Below are 10,557 nucleotides of genomic sequence, written 5' to 3' on the forward strand. Positions count from 1 at the left end.
ATGGACGTTTGTTTTCTATTTTTTTTATCATAATTAAAATATGTGCAAATGATAGAAACCTATACTCTAATGATAGAATATTTTTTAACACAATTCTAATTATATTATTTAAACGTAGTATATTTACCACACCTACATTATTTTTCAATATGGGACATATAAAATCTATAGGTAAAAAATATAATGATATGAACTTTTAAGAGTTCTCCAAGACAATACTTAAGAGACTCAAAAGATTTTGGGTTGATGCATAAGTTCCAAGGATGCCTCCTATTTATAATCATAGAATCACCCACCTTATTCTATATTTCGATGTGGGAAAATTCTATTTTTTATATTTAGTATATTTATCACCCCTATATTATTTTTCAATGTGGGACATATAACATACTATGAAATACACCATCTTTAATATGTGCAAATTATATGAAATCTGTATATACTCTAATGATAGCATTTCTTACCATGAATCTAATAATATTATTTTCATAATTTTTTTACCGACATGATTTTGCCAAATGAAATGTAAAAGTTTTTATATAAAAATTAGAAACATCACTTGAATATAAAATAAGAAATACAGAGTATATATTATAATAACTAAAAGATTTTCTAAAGATTAACTTAGGTTAGAAATCATTATTGTAGAGATAGTAATACAAATTCTTTTAAGAGCTCTCTCTGACAATACTTAAGAGAATCAAAAGATTTTGGGTTATGACTTCTATTTATAATCATAAGATCACCCTGCCTTTTGGTAATCTTCCGATGTGAGACAATTCTAATATTTATACATAGTATATTCACCAGACTTACATTACTTTTCAATGTAGGGCAAATAACATACTAAGTACACCATTTTTTTTTTGCACCTACTTTGACATCAACCCGATTTAATAATGAGAAAATACAATACAATACAATCTACACTCTAATGATAGCATTTTTTTGTCACAATCTAATTATATAATTTTCATACGATACTTTTTTTGTCAAATGAAATATAAAGTTTTTATATCAAAATTATAAATGTCACTTTAATATAATATAGAAAATGTATATATATGGGACAGTTCTATTATTTATACATAATATATTTATCACACCTACATTATTTTTCAATGTGGGACATATAACATACTAAAAATTACATATATTTTATATAAAAAAAATTTGGGTTAATACCTAAGTTTCAAGGATGCCTCCTATTTATATTTATAGAATCACCTTACCGTATACTATTATTTCAATGTGAGATACATAATTTAATTATTTAGACGTAGTATGTTCATCATGCCTATATTATTTTTCAATATGAAAGATATAACATACCAAGAAATACATGTCTCTTCTTAAAAAAGCTACTATTGTATGCATATTATTTTTCTTTGAAGGTAAAACCACTTAGCCTCGATCATTAGATAGAGATCTCTACATCGTACATATAACGACTCATGAACGCTCTATTACTGCATTCAGAAGAGAATCATTAGTAAAATCTTTAGTTTTGTACTCTGTCAGGAGACTACCATTAGTAAAACCTTTAGTTTTGTATTTTTTGATTTTTGATTTTCTTGTTCATGTTCTTAACTCTTTCTCGGGTAATTCCCTACAACGATTTCCACTTTATTTTTTATATCATATCGTAGATAATGATAGAAAATCTTAAGAGCTCTTTAAAACAATATTTATGAGACTCAACAATTTTTGGGTGGATACATAAGTTCCAAATATGCCTCCTATTTAGAATCATAGGATGACATCATCTTATACTAATCTTTCGATGTGGGACAATTCTAATATTTATATGTAGTATATTCACCACACGCTTATTTTCCAATGTGGGACAAAACATACTAAAAAGTACACAATTTTACGTATTAAGAAGTACACCATCTTTAATATGTCCAAATAATATGAAATCTATACTCTAATGATAGCATTTTTTTACCACAAAGCTAATTATATTATTTTCATAATTTTTTTAACGATATTTTTTTGCTAAATGAAATGTAAAAGTTTGATATAAAAATTGGAAATATCACTTGAATATAATTTAGGAAATATACATATTATAATAATTAAAAGATTTTCCACTTTATTTTTTACATCAAAAATTATACTTTCCTAAATTGATTTTTGATGATGTGGACGCTCTCAAATCGCTCGAAAAAACTCTCTTTTATATATATATATAGATTATAACTACAAATAATAAGCACGGCCCAATAACGGAATTACTTTTTCACATACGAACTTTACTCTTTCACGTACATTTTTTCATTAATTTTCCATCTAATGCCCTTTTCATCTAGAACTTATTTCAACTTTTTTCCCCCTAAAACTTAATCTAATTGTTCCAAGTACTTTATCAATGGATTTTAAGTCGCTAATTATTGAAGTAATTAACTTATTTATCAATTATTAGTATTGTTTGTTGATTTTTATTCCATTTGTCAAAGTTGTTTGTTAGAGGACAAAATTAGGGTTTATACGCAGCCCAAGAAGATGAATTTCAGTGCTCATGCCGTGAAAATGTGAAATACATCTCTTGGGTCATCAAACATTAAATTATGGGAGCATTAATCTACTATATTCCATTGAAGAAGACAATTGCAAAATCAAACATTTCACTTTTAGCATAAGCATTTAAAATAGTAGTTCAAACAATCACATCCTCTCCTCATACACAGTTCCAAGTTCCAACAATCACGTCCTCGGCAGGCATCGGCGCCGTTGGTGGTGGTGGGGCAGTGCGGCGGGGACTGGGGTTGGTCGGTTGGTGTTTGTCGGCTGGGAAGGCGGTGGTGGTTGAGTGATCGTAGGTTTTGGGGGTTTTTTAATAATAATTGATAAAATAATAACAAGGGTAATATTATAAAAAAGTGTATGTGAAAGAGTAAAATTCGTATGTGAAAAAACACAACCCATAAGTAAAGTAAAAGATGTTTGTAAATTTATGGTTTAACGTGGCTTAAAAAATAGGAGGGAATAGAAATTCGGATAATGCACGTGGTACCCCTGAAGTTGGCCACTTTGCACAAAATACCCAAATTTTTGATCCGAAAAACTTAAAGAGGTCATAACTCGTGTTTACTAACTTAGAAAGTGAAGATTTTTTTTTCAAATCGATCATCTTTCCGAGTGCTACGATTTGAAAAAAAAAAAATTGACGAATTTGGAACTCGTGACCAGGAGATATGCTCACTCAAAGTTTGTTCGGTCGAAAAAACTTTGACGCACAATAACTTCTAGTAGCGGAATCCAAATGCAACAATTTTTTTTTCAAATTGTAGTTCTCGGAAAGATGAACGATTTGGAAAAAAAATTCGTCACTTTTGGAACTCGTAAACACGAGTTATGACCTTTTTAAGATTTCCGGATAAAAAAATTGGGTATTTCGTGCAAAGTGGCAAATTTTAGGGGTATCGCGTGAATTATCCGTTAAAAATTTATAAGGAGTCAAGTACTTTTTTTGTCATAAAATTATCGTATTTTCGCCGTCCCAACTCACAACTCACATATATTGTGAACATTAGAAGAGGGACCAAACTTGTAGGAAACGAACCATACGACCCGTAAGTCACTTTTGAGTTTCCACTTCCTTGTACCTCTTACGATTTCCCTCATTGTCTCTCTTTTATGAAACCTAACTAACGACCCACTCACTTAAAATTGAAATTACAAAAGCTTTGAGAGCTAATTGAGTTTGAATATAAGAAATAGGGTTTGTGGAGTATAATTTAACTCCGTAGTGAAAATTCAATGGGAAAATGGGATAGAAGAAATTACGCAAGGCCAAGGAGGCGTTATTATCGCGATTATCAATGGTCTCCTCCTCCTGATGAACCTTGCCCTGATCCTGAAACTGGTATCTTACTTTCTCAATCCTGAAACTGGTATCTTACTTCTTAATTTTGTGGTATTTACTTTCGCATTTTGAGGTGTGCGTTCACCCATAGACGGTTCTAAAGGATGATTCATGTCAGCCGACCCCAAATCATTTTGGGATTAAGGCTCTCATGTTGTTGTTGTATTTGTTTTCTTGGAATTGGGTATAACTTAAGTTTTAGTTATTCTATTGATTTCATATCATCTCTAATTTGACTGTATTTCATTGTTAATTTAAGTCCTTTGATTTTTGTTACTAATTTCCGATGCTCACTGTAATTACCATACGATGGGTTTTAATCCAATTCGTCGTATATATTACTGCACTGCAATGCCAGTCACGCAATATACAACCATTTGAGAAATCCCTATAATTCCCTCCTTATTATGTAGAGAATGCTACTTTGGTGAATTGGTTTACGCCGTGCCGTGTAAGCCTGTAATGCTGATTTTGAAATCGTGTTCCAAAATGGTTTTCTATAAAACAAGGAGGCCAAGAAAAGGAGATGTATAATGTCTACATTTTACTTCACACTAGTGTGCTTTCTTCCTTCCATATATTTGCTCCTCTGTCTTCTACACGTCATTGGGTGTAACCGACAGTTAGCCGCTGTTGTCTTTTTGTAGACATGGGAGGTCTTATGAAAGTACAAAGCACTTCTGTTTGTTTACTTCATTTGTGCAATTGTTCATGTATCTGTGATGGGCAGTTGGGATAATAATGATAGTATATAGATAAAAGGGGATGGGAGAGTACTTGCTGTAAGACTTGAAATGAAAATATAGTATTGGTTATCCATCTTGATCACCAATGTTTAAATCTGATTGCTGTAGGCTTTAATATCTTGAATATTGTTTTAAATGAATCTCCCGCAAGCTTGTTCTCTAGGTTGTTCCTAATTACTAGACCAACAGTTTTATGTTCTTTTATTGTAATTTTGATGTTGTAATGGTTGTGTTTGTTTTAGTACCTGTGATAGACTGTTAGGACGATAAGGAAATCAAATAGATGAACATGAATGATTGAGTAATTGTTCTAACTAAAACCGGGACTAATATTGGTATACCTTTTTCCTTCTTGATTTCCAGCGTATCTAAGACTGAATTCTATATGGTTTCTTATCTTAAATCCTAATTTAAATGTATCTCTTTTAGTCTTGTTCTGTAAGTTGTTACTAGACCAACACCATATGTTTGTTTTTTATGCGCTTTTGATGCATTTATGAATGCGCTTGGTTTAGTTTCCTCTTACCACTTGCTTGAATGTTTGGGATAAGGGTAATTGTTACCAAGCTAAGAACTTCAAAACAAGAGGATAAAGGAGGAAAGCGATGGTAGTATAAGGTGAAAAGAAGGTAGTTGGGTAATATTACTCTCATATGTGGGTTATGTATGACCATAGGGGGGAGGTGGAAAATTATTACTCTTCCGTCCTCATTTTCACTCTTTATTACCACCACCTTCCTATTGTTTTGAGCTTGAATACCCCTTTAACAAATACCCCATCCCTTGGACGCCTTAAAACATAACTATTGCCCCTAACACCTGTCTTGTAAAATGGTGCTACTATTAGTAAATATTGTTTACGTATTTTCGGATAATGATTTTTTTTTTTCCAATGAACTATTCGTCTCCTGTCTTTTTTCTGATAAGTTAGAAACATTAATGTATATCATAGTTAGACATATTTTTATGCACATATGCAGTCATGTATGATGTGTTATTATCACTCAAGTGGTCATGAAACATATTCTTTGTAAATTGGTTGGTGCATTACATGTGTCTAAGATCTTGCTTTACCCTTCTGCATCAGAGGTTTGGCACGACAATGTGCCAATGTGGGAGAAGAAGTTTTGCTACCTAGTTGGGCGAATGCCATGGAAGAAGGTATTGAGCACAAGAAACTTCATGCATTGCCACAGTAATGTGCTTACCTGGGATGACTCTGCTGGCGAGGAAGCTTTTAGTAATGCTAAAAGACGTTTTTGGGAAGAATTTAGTGGTCAACCGTGTGAAACTCAACTCCCAAATCCTGACATGTACATTGACGAAATAAATTGGAATCCTTATATAGATCCAGAATTGGCAAAGGAGTTGGATAGAGTGTACTATAATCCAGATGATAAATATTACTTACCTTCTGCTTGTACTTCGAAAGAAAATAATGAATGGTCTGAAGATACTAATGACCCATGGGACCATGGTAATATGAAGTGTTCAGCAATACAAGATAAATCAGCAGGATGGAAATCCTGTGATGATTCAGTCGATAAAACAAGCAAGTTGACTACTAATAATGATCCTTGGGAGAGCCACCATACACAAGAACCTGAAATTAAGGATAATTCTTGGGGAGGTGCATGGAATAGCACCTGGGGTTCAAAGCGAGATGACCAGACTAATTTGTCAAAGAGCTGGCGACCTGAGGGTAATAATTGGAATGGTGAAAACAAGGGATGGAAAGATCGTGGAGCTTGTTCTAAAAATTGGAATCAAGACCAAAGAGAGTTATTCAAGCCCAACTATCAGAATAGAAATTATAGAGCTCAGCAGTATGGCAATAACCAGGAAAGTAGATTGTTGGGAAACTCATGGGGGAAACAACATAAGGATTATAACTGCGATATGAGAGGTTCCGGAAATGTGTATAGAGGAAGAGGACGAGGGCGATATACCTCAGGTTGCCGAAAGAGAGAAGGTTCTGATTACCATGCATTAGAAGGGCCAAGGGTACATGAGGATGGTGGCTGTCAGCCACCTCGATACTGGAATACAGATAACAACAAAAGGGTCAGTTTCGGAGGTCAATGGTCGTAATATTATTTGATTGTTGATTTCTCTATGGCTCCTTATCTAGCAAGCCCGCAGTCCATGGTAATAGTTTTACATCAGGGTAGGTCAAAAGTGTCAATATCAGAAAAGTTGGTGGCGTCAAATCTGGCAATCCTTGTAGAGAGGATCACTTCTTCAGATTGGAACCTCCATTTTAAGTAGATGATCCTCGTTTTGTTGGTTCACATTACGATGAAAGTCACATATGGTGCCTTATGTTGTTTTGCACTTCTTTTTGTTTCTCGATGCACCTTGCTTTAGTTAAGGTTTCCAGATTGCTACCAAACTTAGAAAATGGTCATGAGATTTTGTACATGTATGTCATCTTTTGCAGAAATGAATAGAAACTATTATCCTTGGTTAAAATTCCTCCTAATTTTCATTGACCTATGCCTTTATGTATCTACTAGCATTGTGTGCGCTTGACCGTGTCCGTTGACTGCGTGTAGTATAGTTTTCTGTACCGGATGCAGATCTCAAATAATTTCATGAAGTTATTTCCAGCTCAGCAGGGTTGAACTTGTGCGAGTGCAACGGGACGTTGGTTTCGGGAGGTCTGATAGGTATGGCAATTTTTTGTTGTTCGTTTTTATTTTGGATGTAATTTGTTAAATTGTTGTTTTAGATGACTTTGACGTTCCCATCTTTCATAGCTTCAGCAAAGTCGTAATCTGACGCAAGCTAAACCCTTGTTTAAATTTGATTTTGTTTCTTTCTAGGTGAGGGAAGATTTTTAAGTTGGAAGGTCTTATTTTATCTCGGTAGCTACTGTCTGCCAACGGTTCCATGGTGCCACAGAGGGAAAATGACCACTTATGATTGCTTTTTTTCTTTTTAATCTAAAATGGTCATTATTTATGTCGTTCCACCATACGATGGTTGTAGTGTATCATTGCTTATCCATCTAGGTTATGTAAAGATAATGTAGTGAAAGCTTTTCGTGAATTGTGAGACACAAACTTCTTTGCAGGTCGTTTCAAAACCGCATCTCTATATACTTACACAAATTCTCATTTGTGACAGGGTAAGTACTACCCATGTAGATAGATAAGACAAAAGCAGAGTGTCTAAAGAGTAGCATTCTGTTTTTTGTCTTAACTACCCATATGGGTAGTACTAGTACTTAACCATCACAAGGGTAGGAATTGCATACAGTGATGCAATCAATCATCCTGTGTCATCTGCAGTGGTTCTTGAAGCATTATCAGGATGTCCAATTCTTATACCAAAACCTTGTATGGTTTGAAACAAGCTCCTAGGTCTTGGTACGACAGATTGTCAAAATATCTTCTTGAAAGTGGTTTTAAAAGAGGATCTGTCGACAAAACCCTATTCTTGAAATCCGAAAATTCTGATCTATTAGTTGTACAAATTTATGTTGATGATATTATTTTGGTTAAACTAATAATCGTTTGTGTAAGTACTTTTCTGAATCGACGACCTCTGAATTCGAGATGAGCATGATGGGAGAACTAAAGTTCTTCCTTGGGCTTCAAATTCAACAAACTAGTGAAGGACTAATGATACACCAACAAAAATACATCAAAGAGTTGATCAAGAAATTTCGTATAGCAAATTCTCATTCTAAGCCAACTCCTATGATTACAGACAAGAAGTTGACTAAGGATGGAGACGGTAAGTATGTCGATGAGACAACTTATCGAGGTATGATTGGCACACTTCTTTATTTAATTGTAAGTCGTCCTGATATAATGTTTAGTGTATGCGTATGTGCTCGATTTCAATCGTGCCCTAAAGAATAGCATATGATTGCAGTTAAGAGAATTTTGAAGTCCTTAATTGGTACATCAAAATTATATCTGTGGTATCCTCTTGAGTGTAATTTCGATCTCATAGGGTATTCAGATGCAGACTATGCAGGTGGTTCACTTGATAGAAAAAGTACTTTCGGCATAGCTACGTTTGTTGGACCATGCATTATTACATGGGGGTCAAAGAAGCAAAATTCCGTTGCGTTATCTACAGCTGAAGCCGAGTATATTGCCGCTGGGTTGGTATGTTCTCAACTTTTATGGCTTAAGCAACAGTTATGTGATTATGGTGTTAATGTTGGGTGTATTCCCATTTTATGTGATAATACGAGTACTATAATCATATCTAAGAACCCTGCGCAGCACTCGCGTACTAAGCATATAGACATGAGACACCATTTGCTACATGACCATGTCGATAAGGGCAACATAAGACTGAAATTTTGTAGTACAGAAAAACAATGGGCAGACATTTTTGCCAAATCATTGGCTAGAGAACGTTTTAAGATTTTACGGTTGGAAATTGGTTTAATTAGTGGAAACTAAACTTGTCACAAATATTTTACTATCCTTATGACTAACTATATTTGACGATATTGTACGACTGTGTCCGTATTCTCCGCTCTAAGCATATTCTTGTTAAATATTATATTATGTTACGAGAATATTCCGCCCGCTAGTCATATATTATGTGTATTTTTTACAAACATATTTTCTCATCATAATATTTACTTTTAGCCAAAAATATTTCCATCCATAATATTCTTTTTTATCTTAGTATTTATCTACCCATGTGATTTATCTAAAAGTCTCCTACCATATATATGCCATATCTTTTAGAAGATTTACCATAACCTATCTTTCTTAATCTATTATGTATATATAACAAAAAAAAAAGGAAAGAATCCTAATCAAATCAATAGCCGCCTATACCTATCCTAATTTTACCATAATACAAATTGCTTCTACCACTCATAAATACCCCACCTCCCTCACGTCTCCATCACCATCACAACTCTCTAAAAAATTTCTTTCTTAAAACTCTCCCACACTCAACCTCACCATCTATCATCATCATCATCATGTCTCCACCAACAACTCGCCTCAACTCACCATCAACTCGGTCCTCTACTAAGACCGGATCATCCAAACCAGCATGCAATAAGCCCACTAAAACCACAAACACTTCCTCACCTCAATCAAACTCCAAACCTACTAATCCCGATCATAACCGGGTTGATACTAATCTCGAGGGAAAGCGTCGGAAGCTTAAAAAGGGTAAGAAGAATGATGTTGGTATCAAGGATTCGGTTGAAGAGACCGAGGTTGTGGTTAACCGAGATGGTTCTCAAAGAACCTTGTTCCGAGAATATATGCCGAATGCTACGATGATGGGTCTTGATAAGGTTCGATTTACCACGGAAGAGAGGACTCGGGTAAACTGTGTTATGCGATACGGTATTCATGGAGGACGGTCTTATTCCGAAAAGTGGTATGCAAAGGTTGAAGCTTTGCAATTCTTCAAAGATTTCTTGACTTATCAAGAATGGACAAAGATTTGTTGTTTGATCGGTCCCGTCTATCCTATTAAGGTAATTCAATTCTATGCTTTGGTTTCTATTAAGAAGAATGTGTTGCATGCAATGGTAAATGAGTTCGAAGTCACCATCTCCCTTGACGATTTTCGCACTCTATTTTCCGTCCCTGTTGATGGGGTGGAAATCAACCCAAGTGCGCAATGGGGGGATGTGACGGAGGAAGAAAAGCTTCAAATTAAGAGGTCTTTTGATGACGGTTCTACGGGGTCAAGTAACATGTTGGCGAGTATGTTTACACCCAAGTTAAAATTCTTTTTAAACTTTTTATGGAATATGGTCGTTCCAAGGAGGGGAGGCCGTGATAAATTGTTAAGTTATGAGATTATTTTGGTCTCAAAATGGCTTGAAGGTGTTAAGGTTAGTCTTTCCCGACTAACTTTACATCGTATTGTCCAAACTAGTATTTCCGTCACCGAAGAAAAATTTTATACCACCTTGGATTTACCTTTTGGAATGTGGATTTC

General features: G+C 34.5%; 1 protein-coding gene across 1 annotated transcript; it reads left to right on the forward strand.

Moving 5' to 3' along the window:
* The first annotated feature begins 3,555 nt into the window (after positions 1-3,555).
* Positions 3,556-7,089, forward strand: LOC141611793 (uncharacterized). The gene is made up of 2 exons (XM_074430427.1): positions 3,556-3,871; positions 5,705-7,089. Exons 1-2 carry the CDS (start codon positions 3,766-3,768, stop codon positions 6,706-6,708), a joined length of 1,110 nt encoding a protein of 369 aa, XP_074286528.1. The 5' UTR covers positions 3,556-3,765; the 3' UTR covers positions 6,709-7,089.
* The last annotated feature ends 3,468 nt before the right edge of the window (positions 7,090-10,557 follow it).

This window comes from Silene latifolia, chromosome 11 (assembly GCF_048544455.1).
Source record: "Silene latifolia isolate original U9 population chromosome 11, ASM4854445v1, whole genome shotgun sequence".
Taxonomy (NCBI): Eukaryota; Viridiplantae; Streptophyta; class Magnoliopsida; order Caryophyllales; family Caryophyllaceae; genus Silene; species Silene latifolia.